This window comes from Podarcis cretensis, assembly GCF_951804945.1.
Source record: "Podarcis cretensis genome assembly, chromosome: 3".
In the NCBI taxonomy this organism is placed as follows: domain Eukaryota; kingdom Metazoa; phylum Chordata; class Lepidosauria; order Squamata; family Lacertidae; genus Podarcis; species Podarcis cretensis.
This window is the reverse complement of record NC_137172.1, coordinates 114,708,204-114,723,729: the sequence shown is the minus strand read 5'-3', so window position 1 is coordinate 114,723,729 and position 15,526 is coordinate 114,708,204. Positions and strand designations below refer to the sequence as shown.

Sequence of the window (15,526 nt, the reverse complement as noted above, 5' to 3'; positions counted from 1 at the left end):
ATGTTCAAAACGGGATCCTGTGTAGGGGATGGGAGAAAGCCCTGAGATTTGGAAGAATCTCTTTATATGAATATACTTTTTGATTCTTTGTTTATAACTTTGTATTTGAAAAACCAATTAAAATGATTTAAAGAAAAGAAAGAAAGCAGATTACACGGTGCTTGCGTGGCAAGACCCTCAAGCTCACCCCCCATTAGAGTAAAGAAATTCATACAGACATGGATGTTTTGTGTAAGGTTTTTGGGCAAAATTTTGGCCACAACTTTTTGGTTTACAGGAATGAGAGCGGTATTGGCTTAGGCATTGGCAAGACTATTTCTGACTCCTGCCCACTTTGCAGGAAGTCTGTAAGGGTAAACCACCCAAAGGGAAATTGCTTCGGGGGAACCCGCCTGCAGCTCTCCTCGGTGTTCCCAGAGGCCTGGCATGGCCCTAGCCCCTCAAGCGGACTTCAGACAGGATCCAGGCCCCAGATTCCTTTAACAGAATACCCTTGAAATAGAGGGGCAGGCAATGGCTGACCTCCCCTCCCCTATTCAACAATAAGCCAATGCCTAACTGCCAAACCTTACAAAGTTGTGATGATTGCTAAGAGGTAGGCAAGAACCAAGTAAGGTAAAGGTAAAGGGCCCCTGACCATTAGGTCCAGTCATGGCCGACTCTGGGGTTGCAGCGGTCATCTCGCTTTATTGGCCGAGGATGCCGGCGTACAGCTTCCGGGTCATGTGGCCAGCATGACTAAGCCGCTTCTGGCGAACCAGAGCAGCGCACAGAAACGCTGTTTACCTTCCTGCCGGAGCAGTACTTATTTATCTCCTTGCACTTTGATGTGCTTTCGAACTGCTAGGTTGGCAGGAGCAGGGACCGAGCAACGGAAGCTCACCCTGTCACGAGGATTCGAACCGCCGACCTTCTGATCGGCAAGTCCTAGGCTCTGTGGTTTAACCCACAGCGCCACCCGTGTCCCTAAAAACCAAGTGGCCCGTGCCAATTTGCCAAATGGAAAAATTCTTACCTGATCCCCGACTCAAGACAGCCAACCAACCAAAGGCCAAAGCAAGGCCAAAGAACACTTAAATTAAAGGGAGGGAGGGCGGGTGTTTGGCAGGGCGAAGCGGGAGCCTGGTACATGTCTTGCTGCCGCTTTTATACTTTCCGCCACTATCACCCTTTGACATGATTGGGCAATAGCCCTGGGTGATCGTGGTGCCACCCCGGCGTAAGGGTGATAGCTCCACCCATGCCATGGTAGGAGGAACCAGGTTGAGAGCCTGACCACAACCAGGACCATCTATTAAGATGGTTCCATTTGTGCACATATGCACCAAAAGTGAAGAGCAAAGGGGAGTGCTGTGTTGTGCTAGAAATTCCCCAGTAGGCATTCTTCCCCTGCCCAACTGCTCTGGCAGCTGTGCCACGGCCCCAGGTGGCCAGCCAATCGGCTGGAGGCTTGGGGGCGGGGTTTAGTCATTCAAATGTGGCCCGGCAGCGTTTCTCAGCCATTGTGTTGCTGCTTCTCGTCGGATCAAGACCTCCAGGAAGGACCTCCTTGTCCACATGCAGGCTGAGCAAGCGCTGAGGATGTTTAGCAGCTAGTTTGCTTAGGCACTGGAATATGGTTGTGTGTTGGAGGGCAGGGTGTGGCCATCGCCTACCCCTCCATTTTATGGGTATTCTGATAAAGGAATCCAGCGTTCGTGGATCCTGTCCTACGTCCTTGCTGGTGGCTAGGGCCGTGGCACGACCCCCGGTGACATCAGGGGGAGCTTTCAGTTGTATTTGCATCAACAGGCTCCTCCCACTGGTGGTTAACCCTTGATAAACACACCCCTCCCCGAGGGGGTGGGGTCACGCTCTGTTGTTTTATCCAATGCCTGTAATCAATAAAGTTGTGGCCTTTTTTAGCCCATTAACCTAATATACCGTGTCCATGTGTCTTATCCTCACTCCATACCTCTTAGGTTGAGCTTCTCAATGGGTTCTCCATGTTCAGCCTCCTTATTTTTAAAGTAAGAGACGGATGTGTCCTTGAAGACAAACCAATATTGCTTGAAGGCTTTCAGCGCCAGCTTTTTGGACCTGCAAATTGACAAACCAATTAACAAACCTGCCAATTAACAAACTATCTGTGTGGGGGTGGGGAGCAAGCTTGTTGTCCCCTGCTCCAGAGGTTAGGACCTAAACCGACGGCTTCAAGTTGCAAGAAAGGAGATTCCGATTAAACATCAGGATGAATTTTCTGACAGTAGGAGCTGTTTGAGGGTGGAACAGACTCCCATGAGGGGCAGTGCACTCTCTTTAATTTGAGGTTTTTAAAGCAGAGTTTGGAGGGCCATCTGTCATGGATGCTTTAGATGAGATTCTTGCATAGTAGGGGATTGGACTACATTGGACCTTCCAACACTACAGTTCTTTGTATAGTTTGAGCAGGGTGGATAAAAACAAATGATTTTTAAAAATAAAATAAATCGGATTTTTAACAATTTAAATCAGATTTTTAAAAAATTTAAATTGGATTTTTAAAATAAAATGCTTTTGGAGGAAAAATCTTTCTAAAGATAGTTTTCTATTTAAGTTACATTATAGTCCAAAGGCTATTCATTAGGAAATAAGGATTTGTTTTAAGTTTTCCATGTGTGCTAAAACTCAGTCTAAGGTTTTTTAATATATATATATATGCAATAGTTAACATACATGGTCACATGTGTGATAATGTTATTGTTTTAGTTAAATAAATTGTTTAAATTGATATTAAGAAATGATTATTTTTCTCCTTCCAAAAGTTGTCCAAATATAAACAGTTAACTCATTAAACCTCACAATAATTTCATAATTATCTGTCTATGTATTTCAAACAGTATAACAGATCAGTAATTTTTGATATAACTGTAAAAACTACTCTGAAAATTTATTATTCCAAAAATGAAACCTTCATCTGGTTGCAAATATTAAGATTATATGAGCGAGAATGAGTCTTTTTGTAAAAAAATATGATTTAAATCAAGTCTTACTGACTAGTGATTTAAAACAATTAGATTCAAATGAAATCCACTCTGAGTGTGTGCACGCTAATTTGGCTGCTCCTTCCCCCCTTGCTCTAATTTCTTGCATTTCAAAGGTCATTTCTGAGGTTCTGAGGTTCTTATTAAGAATGTCTTAATAAGAATGACATTGGTTCAGTGACAGAAATGGGTCCCTATAGCACTGTTGCCTTTGAGGGTGGTTACACAAATCCTTAGGGGCTATTGCCCTGACAGGCAGGGAACAGACTGATGCTGAAAACTGGCATTTAATCTCGAAAGCACAGCTCCTGCCCTTTGTCACTTGCATATGAATTGAAACGCTCTTTTATTAGAGGTTTCAAAAATAATCAAATTCCCTTTGAAGCACACCGCTTCATTTCTGGGGGAAATGCCGCCACCGATTAGCAAAACTAAACACTCTAATCAGAGTTCAAAGCTACAGGCAATCTCTTATCTTATGTTTTCCATAGAATTAAACGTTTGGAATCAGTCACTTCAATGGAAGAAATAGGCTAGAGACTTTCCAGTGCAAATAAGAGAGGCAACAGCAGAGCTTTATCTGAGTCACTGGAATGTTCAATTTGATCGCCAACACACACAACTGATAGCGACACAGGTAGGAGCTCCTACCTGAAATTCATGCTCATTTAACAATATACAGTCATACCTTGGATTGCAAACAGCTTAGTTCTCAGACATTTTGGCTCCCAACGCCGCAAACCCAGAAGTGAGTGTTCCGGTTTGCGAACTATTTCTGGAAGCTGAACGTCAGACGGGTTTGACGAGAACTTCCTGCAGCCAATCAGAAAGCGTGCTTTGGTTTCCCAACGTTTTGGAAGTTGGACAGACTTCCAGAATGGATTCTGTTAGACTTCCAAGGTACGACTGTACTTAGAAGTATGCAGGCAAATGTTGCCGGTAGCTGTGTTGGTCTACTACAGGCATAGGCAAACTCCGGCCCTCCAGATGTTTGGGACTACAATTCCCATCATCCCTAGCTAACAGGACCAGTGGTCAGGGATGATGGGAATTGTAGTCCCAAACATCTGGAGGGCCGGAGTTTGCCTATGCCTGGTCTACTAGGAGGATGGGGGGGGGGGAATCCAAAATAGCAACAGTAGTATTTATTCTATTTTTAAGACCAACTAAAAAGTCACCGAGAAGCCAGCCTTGGTGTTTCTTAAGCCTACCGATCTAGGTGGATGTTAAGCACAAAAGAAATGCACACATAAAAATGAGGCAGAAAGAGAGTGAGAGAAAAATATGTTGCTGGCATGATAACGGGGGAAAAAAACCTAGTCTGCAATTTATAAGGTGTGATAAGGGCTCAGTGGCACAATATCTGCTTTCTATGCAAAAGGTTCCATGTTCAATTCTTGGCACCCCCTGGTAGTACAAGGAGAGTCCTTGGTCTGAAATTCTGGAAAGCTGTGGACAGTCAGTGTAGGTGTTTTCTGAGATAGAGGGGCCAAGGATGTGACTTGTCAGCTTCCAGTCTTCCTAACAGTCTTTAAGACAGAATGGAAGAGGTGCCATGCAGACTAACCACACTTATTAGATAAAAGGTAAAAAGGTAAATGACCCCTGAATGGTTAAGTCCAATCAAAGGTGACGATGGGGTTGCTCATCTCGCTTTCAGGCCAAGGGAGCTGGCGTTTGTCCACAGACACTTTTCTGGGTCATGTGGTCAGCATGACTAAACTGCTACTGGTGCACAGAGGACCTTGACGAGTGTCAGAGCGCATGGAAACACCGTTTACCTTCCTGCTGCAGCGATACCTATTTATCTACTTGCATGGGCGTGCTTTTGGACTGCTAGGTTGGCAGGAGCTGGGACAGACCAACAGGAGCTCACCCCGTCGCAGGGATTCAAACCGCCAACCTTCTGATCAGCAAGCCCAAGAGGCTCAGTGGTTTAGACCACAGCGCCACCTGCGTCCCACTTATTAGGAACGTAGAGACATAGTACTTCCATGTGAGAATACAGAAGTCTCTGCTGCACACAAGGTTAGACCGTGAAAGGCTTAAAGTGCAACAAGGCAGCCTTGTCCAACCATGTGGCCATTCCAGTTCACAGGATAATCCTTAAAAGAAATAAAGATTAAAGAAAGCTATTTTACGGAGGTGGCTAATGGCATTCATCACATTATAGTGTTACATTGGTACACTCTGCATCTCAGCGGGAATGTTAAAATAAATTATAGCCATAAAACCTTTCAGTGCTAACTGGTGTCCATTACAGTCCGTATTTTAATTTTGCGATTTACAAAACAAAAACCAAAGAAATTTTATATGCTTTTTTGTTTTGCTTTTTTTACTTACCTAAATAGTTTGAGGTTATCTGCAAGCTTTGGTATGTCTGTGATATCCTCCTAAAGACAGTCAAGAATTGTTTTAGTGCAGTGCACTTATAATTTGCTGATACTATCATATATATATATGCACTTGGTTATAAAGTTATGTCTTGTTATTTTAATTCCCTTGTGGTATATCTTGAATCCCAACTGAAAAGCATGCCACCAAACAGGTAGCTTTTTCACATTTGGGAGAATTAGACTATCCAAAAGGTGTTCTCCAGAGCATAGCAAGTTGACAGAAAAAGTTTCTCTTTAGGACAATCTCAGCCGAGTCAGAAATTGGGGCGCGATCGGGAAGAATGGCAGATGAAGGTGATGAACTATATGGAACAGGCGGAAATGACTGGCAGAATCCGAGACCAAGGAGAAGAGTTGGTGGAAGAAGATTGGAAGAAATTTAAAGTTTATCTACAGAAACATTGTAAAATTAAGGAATGCTAGAAGGATGTTGGATTGAAGTAATGTGGTTTTAGCAGAAATGATATAAAGGATTAAGTAAAAATGGATTGTTAATTGGTGAAAGAACAGAACGTTAAATTATAGTATATTAAGATAAATCATTAGGATAGAAATAAAGATGGAAAGGATTTGCTGAAATATCTAATTGAATTAGAATACAAAAAAGGGAGGTGTGAGGAGGTCAAGGAAATAAGCAAAGGAAAGAAAGTTATGTAAAGGATTGATTTTTTTTTTAATTATCTGCATCTTTTTTCTGTTTTTTCCCCTTTGTTTTTTTTCCTGTTTAAATATGTTCTTTATTTTTTCTTTTTGTAACCTTTAAAATCTCAATAAAATCTATTGGGGGAAAAAAAAAAACAGAAATTGGGGAGCAATCTCCACACTGGGAGAGATTCAACTGAGTTGTTGCATATGCAAAACAAAGGACTTTCCCAGCACCCCACCTGTGCTCCCTAAATCTGTTCTGGAGCATAGGTGGGAAGCCCAGGACAGGTTTAGGGGACTCATGAGGGGAAGAGAAGGAGAAAGTCCTGTTGTGCAAGTGGACCTCTTTCCCCATGTGCATTAACTCACGCACTTAAGCTGAATTCCACCCCACGAAAAGAACATTTATTTCAGTAGAAGAGTTGCAACCATACAAGAGATGGACTGTCATTGGAATGGAGTCAGTTTGTGTTCCCATATTACAGGGATGGCCAAAAGGGAACCCCTGAGATGTTGCTGGACTACAGCTCCCATCAACCCCAACTATCATGACCAATGGACAGGGATAATGGAAGTCATTGTCCAACGCCCAGGTACCTCAGTTGGTTAGAGCATGGTGCTGATCAAGCCAAGGTTGAAGGGTTGATCCCCACATGACAAAGGGTTTCAACATTTTTGAGTCCAGGGCTCCCCATACCACCTACATTCTTTCTGTGGAAGCCCTGTGGGGCTCAGGAGCCCAGTTATGTCACCTGATGCCTGCAGAGCTGGCAACCTCTCACCCTTTCTCAAACAACCTCCCTTGTGGGGTGTGCCCTCAGCCTCCTCTCCCCTCTCCTTGGGAGTCCTCTGGGCAGCCGCTGCTGCTGCCCCCTGCCCCAAAGAGAGGTGTCTCCTCACACTGTCCATTCCCAACAGCAAGGGCTGGAGGACTGCCTGGCTGGGCTCCCTCACCCACTTGCTTGCTTACTCCAAGACCGCCTCAGCTCCTGGCAACCAGCACGCTCTGACCAGCCCCCAAGGCACCATTCACCTGGGGAGCTTGTAGCCAGGGCTGCTGCAACAAACAGCTGTGCAAGCCTTTGGGAGGCAGAGATGTGAGAGGGTATCAAAGGAGGAAGGGAAGGAAAGAGGGATGGAGGCTAGTGTTGCCCGTGGCACCCCTGATCACTATTCAAGGCACCCTAGGGTGCCATGGCCCACTGGTTGAAAACCATTGCCGTAAGGGACAGCTGCATATTCCTGAGTTGCAGGAGGTTGGAAGAGATCATCATGAGTGTCTCTTCCAACTCTATGAGTCTACCACTTCTGGAGGGTTTCCTGTGTTGGCCACACCTGCCCTATTGGATGTAGATTGAGAAATGCTTAGTGACAAGTCACCGACCCCACTTCTCTGCCCACCCAACGTTCTCAACTTTGACCTCTAAAAGCATGCGTGTGCATGGTATACCAAAATATTCTCTGCTTTCCCCCCTTCCAGAGTGACTTCAAGGTTAGAAAGGGCTGCCTCCACTTCATCCGTTTCTGCTTCGGTTGTGAAAACTTGTGACCCCGATGACAGTGTCAACTTGCTGATGTGGTACTACAGGAAAGATAACAAGATAAAGACAGAGAGTTGAGCAAGAGATGGTACGTTGGCTTCACATCCAGGAGGGATTTGTTGTGAGCCAGTAACAAAATCTTATGAAGCTGTCCTTTTAAAAGATGGATGCATTACAAAAGTTTCCTGCTTGGCAGGGGGTTGGACTCAATGGCCCTTGTGGTCTCTTCCAACTCTATGATTCTATGAATGCATATGAATGTTTCGTTAGCCCCCAAATTTAAAACGAGCCAAGTCCCAACCAAAGAAGAATGGCAACTTAAACTGATGGAATATGTGCAGAATGGGGACTTAACATATAGAATAAGAGAACAAGAAGAACATACATTTAAAGAAGATTGGAAAATGTTTATTGAATATATGGGGGGAAATTGTGAAACATTTGAAAACGTGGACAGCATTAAGATAAATTCTACAGTGTAAATAAGTTTTGATGGATGTAATAAGGAAATACTGAATGGTTTAGTTTATATAAAATATGAAGGGATTTATGTTATGCAAAATGAGCCATGGAAAATATCATTGATATTTTAAGGTTGTTTAAATGAATATTCTAAAATGTAAAACAGAAAATGTAATAAAAATTATTCAAAAAGAAACAGGAAAAAATGTATGCATTAGATTTGTCCCATTTTTGGATCAGCTCTCAGAAAGTCTTAGTAACAACAGCCAAGCACAACAGGAGATTGGAGTCTCCAGTTTGACCAAAGTCTCCCATTTTAATCACCGTGTATTAATGGGAACATTGTATATTTACACCCCACCTGTCCTGCAAGGAGCTCAATACTCAATTCTGTTACCTTTCCATTTTATCCGAACAACAACCCTGTGACGTAGGCTGAGAGACAGTGACTGGCCCAAGGTCACCCAGTGAACTTCATGGCCAAATCAGGCATTGAACCCTAATCTCCCAGGTCCTGGGACATCACTCTAACCACTATTCCACACCGGCTCTGTTTTATTGCATATTTTGACCATGGGCCTTAATATTTCAACATTTCAAGCAGATAGTTTTATTGTGCATTTTAACAATGAATGTGGAGCCTCCCACTTTCTGGGACTCTGTTGCAGGGGCTAGCAGGACAGCTGCCTGTTTGTTTCCACTCTGCCTGCATTGTTGTAAGCAAAGCGGGGGGAAAAAGTATAGAAACACTCTTCTCTCATCTGAAAAAAACTGATTCCTGTAGCACTCCTCCTGAAATGACCAATTGCTTGGAAGTGGCAAGCATAGAACAATGCTTTGAGAGGGATGGTCTTGTTTGCATTTCGTGTGGTTAGATTCGTTCTACCAAAGTGTAACTTGGCAGTTGCTGCCGTAAAAGACTGGGGGCACCTGTCAATTATTTACATGGGTCTCAACGGAGCTTGAAAGAGCCAACCCGTTAATCACTGCCGAGAGAGGCGGGGTTGGAGCAGGAGAAGGAAAAGGCTTGCAGAGAGGAACCAGTCTGAGCTCGGTTTATTGTGTTCGTGTCCTGGCAGGTGTTTGCCTGCCTCAGATGGGGAAACTGGTTTGTCAACTTGAGGATCAAGTACGTACCTGCAGCGCAGCAAATATGAAGGTTTCTTCCTCTGTGCAATCTATCTCCTCCAGCAGAATGGCCCAGCGGGCTTGTTCGTAGAGCTGGTTGATTCGCACTGCGTCATACTGCCAGGAGAAGACAAACAAGGCCATGTTGTGTCAGAGGCTCTCAGCCAGCGGTGGCCAACATCTTGAGTGAGCCTGTCATTATGTACAGCTAAGCAGTGCGACACACAAACACACAATGCATTTCTAATAGGAAGCAAGCCTGAGTCAGACAGAGATAGTTGCAGGAGTGAGAAAACGTTAAAAGATAAGTGGAAATCTTTAATTGAATTCATGAAGAATAGGTAGAACATTAACGTTGATGAGACCTACATTGGCTCCCAGTACGTTTCCAAGCACAATTCAAAGTGTTGGTGCTGACCTTTAAAGCCCAAAATGGCCTTGGCCCAGTATACCTGAAGGAGCGTCTCCACTCCATCATTCAGCCTGGACACCAAGGTCCAGCTCTGAGGGCCTTCTGGCTGTTCCTTCCTTGCGAGAAGTGAGGTTACAGGGAACCAGGCAGAGGGCCTTCTTGGTGGTGGCATGCGTCCCATGGAACACCCTCCCATCAGATGTCAAGGAAATAAACAACTATCTGACTTTTAGAAGACATCTGAAGGCAGCCCTGTTTAGGGACGTTTTTAATGTTTGATGTTTTATTGTGTTTTTAATATTCTGTTTGGAGCCAGCCAGAGTGGCGAGGAAATGCAGCCAGATGGGTGGGGTATGAATAATAAATTATATTATTAGTTATTACTATTTATTATTATTATTATTATTATTATTATTATTATTATTGCCAGATAGTGTGTTGCATTTGAGCTACAGACCTGAGTTCAAATACACCTCTGATGAGAGCCCTGCAACTAGGCATTTGAGAGTGACTTTCATCTTTCTTTGCACAGGAGAAAGCATCAAGCATTATCCTTCCCCAAAGGTACATGGAAGCACAGCTTGGCTTTGGTCAGGATATAAGCAATAAATTATGATTCTTATATTATAATTACAGCAGTTTTTCTATGTGGTAAATTAGTACAGTGGTGCCTCGCAAGACGAAAAGAATCCGTTCCGCGAGTCTCTTCGTCTAGCGGTTTTTTCGTTTTGCGAAGCAAGCCCATTGACGGCTTAGCGGATTAGCGCTATTAGCGGCTTTTAGCGGCATTTAGCGGCTTATCGGCTTAGCGGATAAGCGGTTTAGAAAAAGGGGGGGGGGAAGGAAAAAAACCCCGCAGGAACTCGCAAGACATTTTCGTCTTGCGAAGCAAGCCCATAGGAAATTTGTTTTGCGAAGCGCCTCCAAAACGGAAAACTCTTTCGTCTAGCGGGTTTTCCGTCTTGCGAGGCATTCGTCTTGCGGGGCACCACTGTAATGTGTTATAGTTATTGCATTGTGATATTTATAATACTGGTATTTATAGTTGTGGGAGATAGCAATGTATTATATAGATGGTGGAATTCAATGGAGTGCTGTGGAGATTGTACAGAAAGCATCTCTCTTCTCCTTCCTGGGATGTTCTGCAGTTTTCTGAACTCTCCAGAGCGGATTTGGGGCAGGTGCCTGGGTGGGTTTGCAAGATGCTAGCAGGAGTCATTGCACTGGCTTCCACTAGTGGAATGAGTTAGCTGAATCCAGTGCAGAGTTGGCAAGTGCCGCGAGGAGGGGTGGCAGCCCCTAGTTTTTCTATATTTATGTAGATATGCATTTGCTACATGAGTCGCAGATGGCCAAAACTCAGAGAACAAACAGGAAACCTAGTAAGATCCTCGCAGTTGATCTTTATCCAACATGCCCTAAGTCACGACAGACCGTGAAGGGAAGCGACTCTTTAAGAGTTACTTACTTTTGCATTCAGATCAAAGAAAGAATAGTACTTGAAGCGTAACAAAAGCTGGTCGTCCTCCTGGATACCTTGTTCCATAAGTGACCGAGAGGAATCTAACCACCTGAAAGGACGGGAGACAAAGGAACAGAGCAGGAAGGAACCTGTTAATTTGCAAGGTGTCTGGGAGAAACAAGGAAGCATATAACCATGAAATCGGGGCTTCAGGCACTGTCTTCCAGACCTATCTGGTGATCCCGGGGTTTAAATCAAGAACTTTTGGCTGTATCACTGATTTTCAGCCTCCCTTCCCCCCGTAAAAAAATCCCCCATAATACTGTAAGCTGCCTTGAGTCCCTGCCAGGGAAATTGGCAAGGCATAATAATAATAATAATAATAATAAATTTTATTTATATCCCGCCCTCCCCAGCCGAAGCCGGGCTCAGGGCGGCTAACAACATTAAAACAGTGTGACATTATAAAACATTATAAAAATGAATTAAAATCAAAATTGATGGCAACCATAAACTAAAACTTTGTAAAGATTGCCAGAGGAGGGGGTCAGGCTGCGCCCTGACCAAATGCCAGGTGGAACAGCTCTGTCTTGCAGGCCCTGCAGAAAGATGTCAAGTCCTGCAGGGCCCTTGTCTCTTGCGACAGAGCGTTCCACCAGGTTGGAGCCGCAGCCGAAAAAGCCCTGGCTCTAGTTGAGGCCAGCCTAACCTCTCTGAGGCCTGGGACCCTCAAGGTGTTTTTATTTGAAGATCGTAAGTTCCTCTGTGGGGCATACCAGGAGAGGCGGTCCCGTAGGTACGAGGGCCCTAGGCCGTATAGGGCTTTGAAGGTTAAAACCAGCACCTTAAACCTGATCCTGTACTCCACCGGGAGCCAGTGCAGCTGGTATAGCACCGGATGAATGTGATCTCTAAGCGAGGACCCCGTAAGGAGTCTCGCTGCGGCATTCTGCACCCGCTGGAGTTTCTGGGTCAGTCTCAAGGGCAGCCCCACGTAGAGCGAGTTACAATAATCCAGTCTGGAGGTGACCGTCGCGTGGATCACAGTGGCTAGGTCAGGGCGAGAGAGGTAAGGAGCCAACTGCTTAGCTTGGCGGAGATGAAAAAATGCCGCCTTTGTTGTAGCTGCAATCTGCGCCTCCATGGAGAGGGAGGTATCGAAGATTACACCCAAACTCTTAACGGACGGTGCTGGCACTAATTGCACCCCCGCAAGAGATGGGAGTTGCCCCCTCAGTCCCATGTCGTCCCGTCCCAGCCAGAGGACCTCTGTCTTCGAAGGATTTAACTTCAGCCGGCTCCCACGTAACCATCCAGCCACAGCCTCCAAGCATCTGATCAGTGTGTCTGGGGCCGAGTCCGGGTGGCCGTCCATCAACAAATAGAGTTGGGTGTCATCAGCATACTGATGGCAGCCCAGCCCAAAACTCCGGACAAGCTGGGCGAGGGGGCGCATAAAGATGTTAAAAAGCATCGGGGAGAGTATTGCACCCTGAGGCACACCACACACCAAGGAGTGGCGGGATGACAATTCCCCCCCAAGCGCCACCCTCTGTCCCCGACCAGAGAGAAACGAGCGCAGCCATTGAAGGACTGCGCCCTGGATCCCCACGTCGGCAAGGCGGTGGTCCAGGAGTTCGTGATCGACCATGTCAAAGGCTGCTGACAGGTCTAGAAGAATCAGCAGCCCCGACCCGCCTCGATCCAGCTGCCTGCGGAGATCATCTGTTAGGGCGACCAGAGCCGTCTCGGTCCCATGACCAGCGCGGAAGCCGGACTGGAATGGATCCAGAGCTGATGTTTCATCCAGAAACCTACCAAGCTGTTCAGCAACCGCTCTCTCAATCACCTTACCCAGGAATGGAAGATTCGAAACCGGGCGGTAATTGGATAGATCTGAGGGATCTAATGATGTTTTCTTTAAGAGCGGGCGCACCACTGCCTCCTTCAGTTCCCCTGGGAATGTCCCGGTGCCAAGGGACAGATTGATGATATCCCCCAGGGGGGCCCGCACCTCTTCTGGACACGCTCTAATCAGCCAGGACGGGCACGGGTCGAGAGGACAGGTGGTGGGCTTTCCAGCTCGGAGGAATCTGTCTACATCAGCTGGGGATATCCAGTCAAAGTGGTCCAATACTGAACCCGAGGACAGTCGAGGGGCCTCCAGTTCCTTTATTGTATCCAAATTGGCAGGGAGGTCATGGCGGAGCAACAAGACCTTCTCCGCAAAAAAGCTCGCAAATGCCTCACAGCTGTGTGTCAAATTGTTATTTAAATTTGGCTGTCCTTCGAGGGACGTTAAAGACCGAATTATACTAAATAATTGTGCCGGGCGAGAGCTAGCGGATGCAATGGAGGCCGAGAAGTAGGACTTTTTAGCGGCCTTCACTGCCATCTCATAGGTTTTCATAAAAGCCCTATAAGATGTTCTTGAGGCTCCGTCACGGGCACCCCGCCATACTCACTCTAGCCGTCTGAGGTCCCGCTTCATTTTCCGGAGCTCCTCGGTAAACCAGGGAGCCCGGTTTCTGCGGGGTCGCAGAGGGCGCTTAGGTGCGATCTCATTGATGGCTGCCAGGAGCTGGGTATTCCAGGCCTCAACAAGCTCAGTCAATGAGTCGCCAGGGGGAGAAAGGTCCCGCAAGGCTTGACGGAATCTATCAGGGTCCATCAGCCTCTGCGGGCGAGCCCAAATTGGCTCGCCACCCAAGCAGGGTGGGGGTGGAACGTCAATCCTGGCTTTCAGAGCATAGTGATCAGACCATGGCACCTTCATCGAAGGAAACATGATCACATCTATACCGACGCCAAAGATCAAATCCAGCGTGTGGCCTGCTTGATGTGTGGGGCCCGAAACAAACTGGGAGAGCCCTAGTGTCGCCATGGAAGACACCAGGTCCAGAGCCTGTGAGGAGGGAGTGGCATCAGCATGGATGTTGAAGTCCCCCAATACCAATAGGTTAGGGAACTCCAAGGCCCAGCCGGCCACCGCCTCCAGCAGGCCTGACAGGGTGGCTGCTGGTGCGCTAGGTGGCCGGTACACCAGCCAGACAGCCAAGCTCACCTCGGAGCCCCACACTAGGCCAACACATTCAATGCCGGGGATCGATGGCGATGGTAGAGCCCTGAAAGAACAATCTTCCCGGATTAATAACGCCACCCCTCCCCCCCGGCCCACAGTCCGCGACTGGTGAAGGGCGGAGAAACCCGGGGGCGCCATCTCTCGTAGGGTAACAGTATCCCCTTCGCGCACCCAGGTCTCAGTCACACATGCCAGGTCAACCCCCTGCGAGGTGAAGAAATCTCGCAGGGTGGCGGTTTTGTTGACTATAGACCTGGCATTGCACAACACCAGTGACGGAGGTGAGTAATCCTTGCTCACCCTACCCTCGTCTCTCGGGATGGGGCGCAGATTGGAAGGGGTACGAGCATATCCGTATCTCGATCCCCTTCGCCTATGACATCTGCCCCCACCGCCATACCTCCCTCGCCCCTCCACAGTAGGAATCCCAGGCCTCATACTTGCCTCCATTTACAGAATATAAAAACAAACAAACAAAAACAATTACAAAAAACAAAACCAATCCCCACCCCACTCCCCAACCACCCCACCCCAACCCACAATAAATCAAAACAAAATAAAAGTACATGGATAAAAACCACCGCTTATGGTGGTACAACAAAGCAAAAAAAATAAAAACAGTTTAAAACATATAAAAACACTTCCAACAACTGCTGCAGCAGCACCAGTGTCCCCGAGGCTGCGTCGGTGGTGAGCGTGGTGAGCGTAAATAGAGATACAGTGGTGCCTCGGGTTACATACGCTTCAGGTTACAGACTCCGCTAACCCAGAAATAGTACCTCGGGTTAAGAATTTTGCTTCAGGATGAGAACAGAAATCGTGCTCCGGCGGCGGCGGCGCAGCAGCAGCAGCAGCAGCAGCAGGAGGCCCCATTAGCTAAAGTGGTGCTTCAGGTTAAGAACAGTTTTAAGGTTAAGAACGGACCTCTGGAATGAATTAAGTACTTAACCCAAGGTACCACTGTAATAATAATAAGCCTATGCAAGGACACACTTATGACCTATCCTGGCTTGTCCAAAGTGGCTAATCCTGATATCCAGCGGAGGAGTCTCTTACCCAGCATTCAGCTTCGCTTTGTCGACCAGAGTCCGAGGCTGGTACATTTTGGCAAGTGATTCCGGTGTGCAGTTCGAAGGGCTGAAGGCAAGGTTGTTCCAGCTCTGCTTGGCCAGAGGACTGTCACCAAACCAGGCAACCGAAGACGAGACAGGTGTCCCACTGACAGGATCGTAGATGGGAGTCATGGTTTTGCTATAGAAGCCAGGGCTTGCTGAAATAGAAGAGATGAACAATTGAGTCTACAACAGCACAGCCAGTATCAAAACAAGGAAAGTGGCTTTTCCTAAAGCCTGGCTGATCTCAGAAGTGACCTTCTATAAAACAGGTATAGAGAACT

General features: G+C 46.5%; 2 protein-coding genes across 2 annotated transcripts in view; both read right to left on the bottom strand.

Moving 5' to 3' along the window:
• The window catches only part of LRRN4 (leucine rich repeat neuronal 4), a 61,684-nt gene that overhangs the window by 28,662 nt on the left and 17,496 nt on the right, over window positions 1-15,526 (bottom strand). The window lies entirely within an intron of this gene.
• FERMT1 (FERM domain containing kindlin 1) overlaps window positions 1-15,526 on the bottom strand; it is a 43,826-nt gene that overhangs the window by 13,073 nt on the left and 15,227 nt on the right. Inside the window, exons 5-10 of the mRNA XM_079969845.1 lie at window positions 15,187-15,400; window positions 11,055-11,157; window positions 9,184-9,291; window positions 7,494-7,625; window positions 5,346-5,395; window positions 1,955-2,079 (exon numbers count right to left, since the gene is read on the bottom strand). Of these exons, the coding sequence (XP_079825971.1) occupies window positions 1,955-2,079; window positions 5,346-5,395; window positions 7,494-7,625; window positions 9,184-9,291; window positions 11,055-11,157; window positions 15,187-15,400 (732 nt within the window). The remainder of the gene's footprint in view (window positions 1-1,954; window positions 2,080-5,345; window positions 5,396-7,493; window positions 7,626-9,183; window positions 9,292-11,054; window positions 11,158-15,186; window positions 15,401-15,526) is intronic.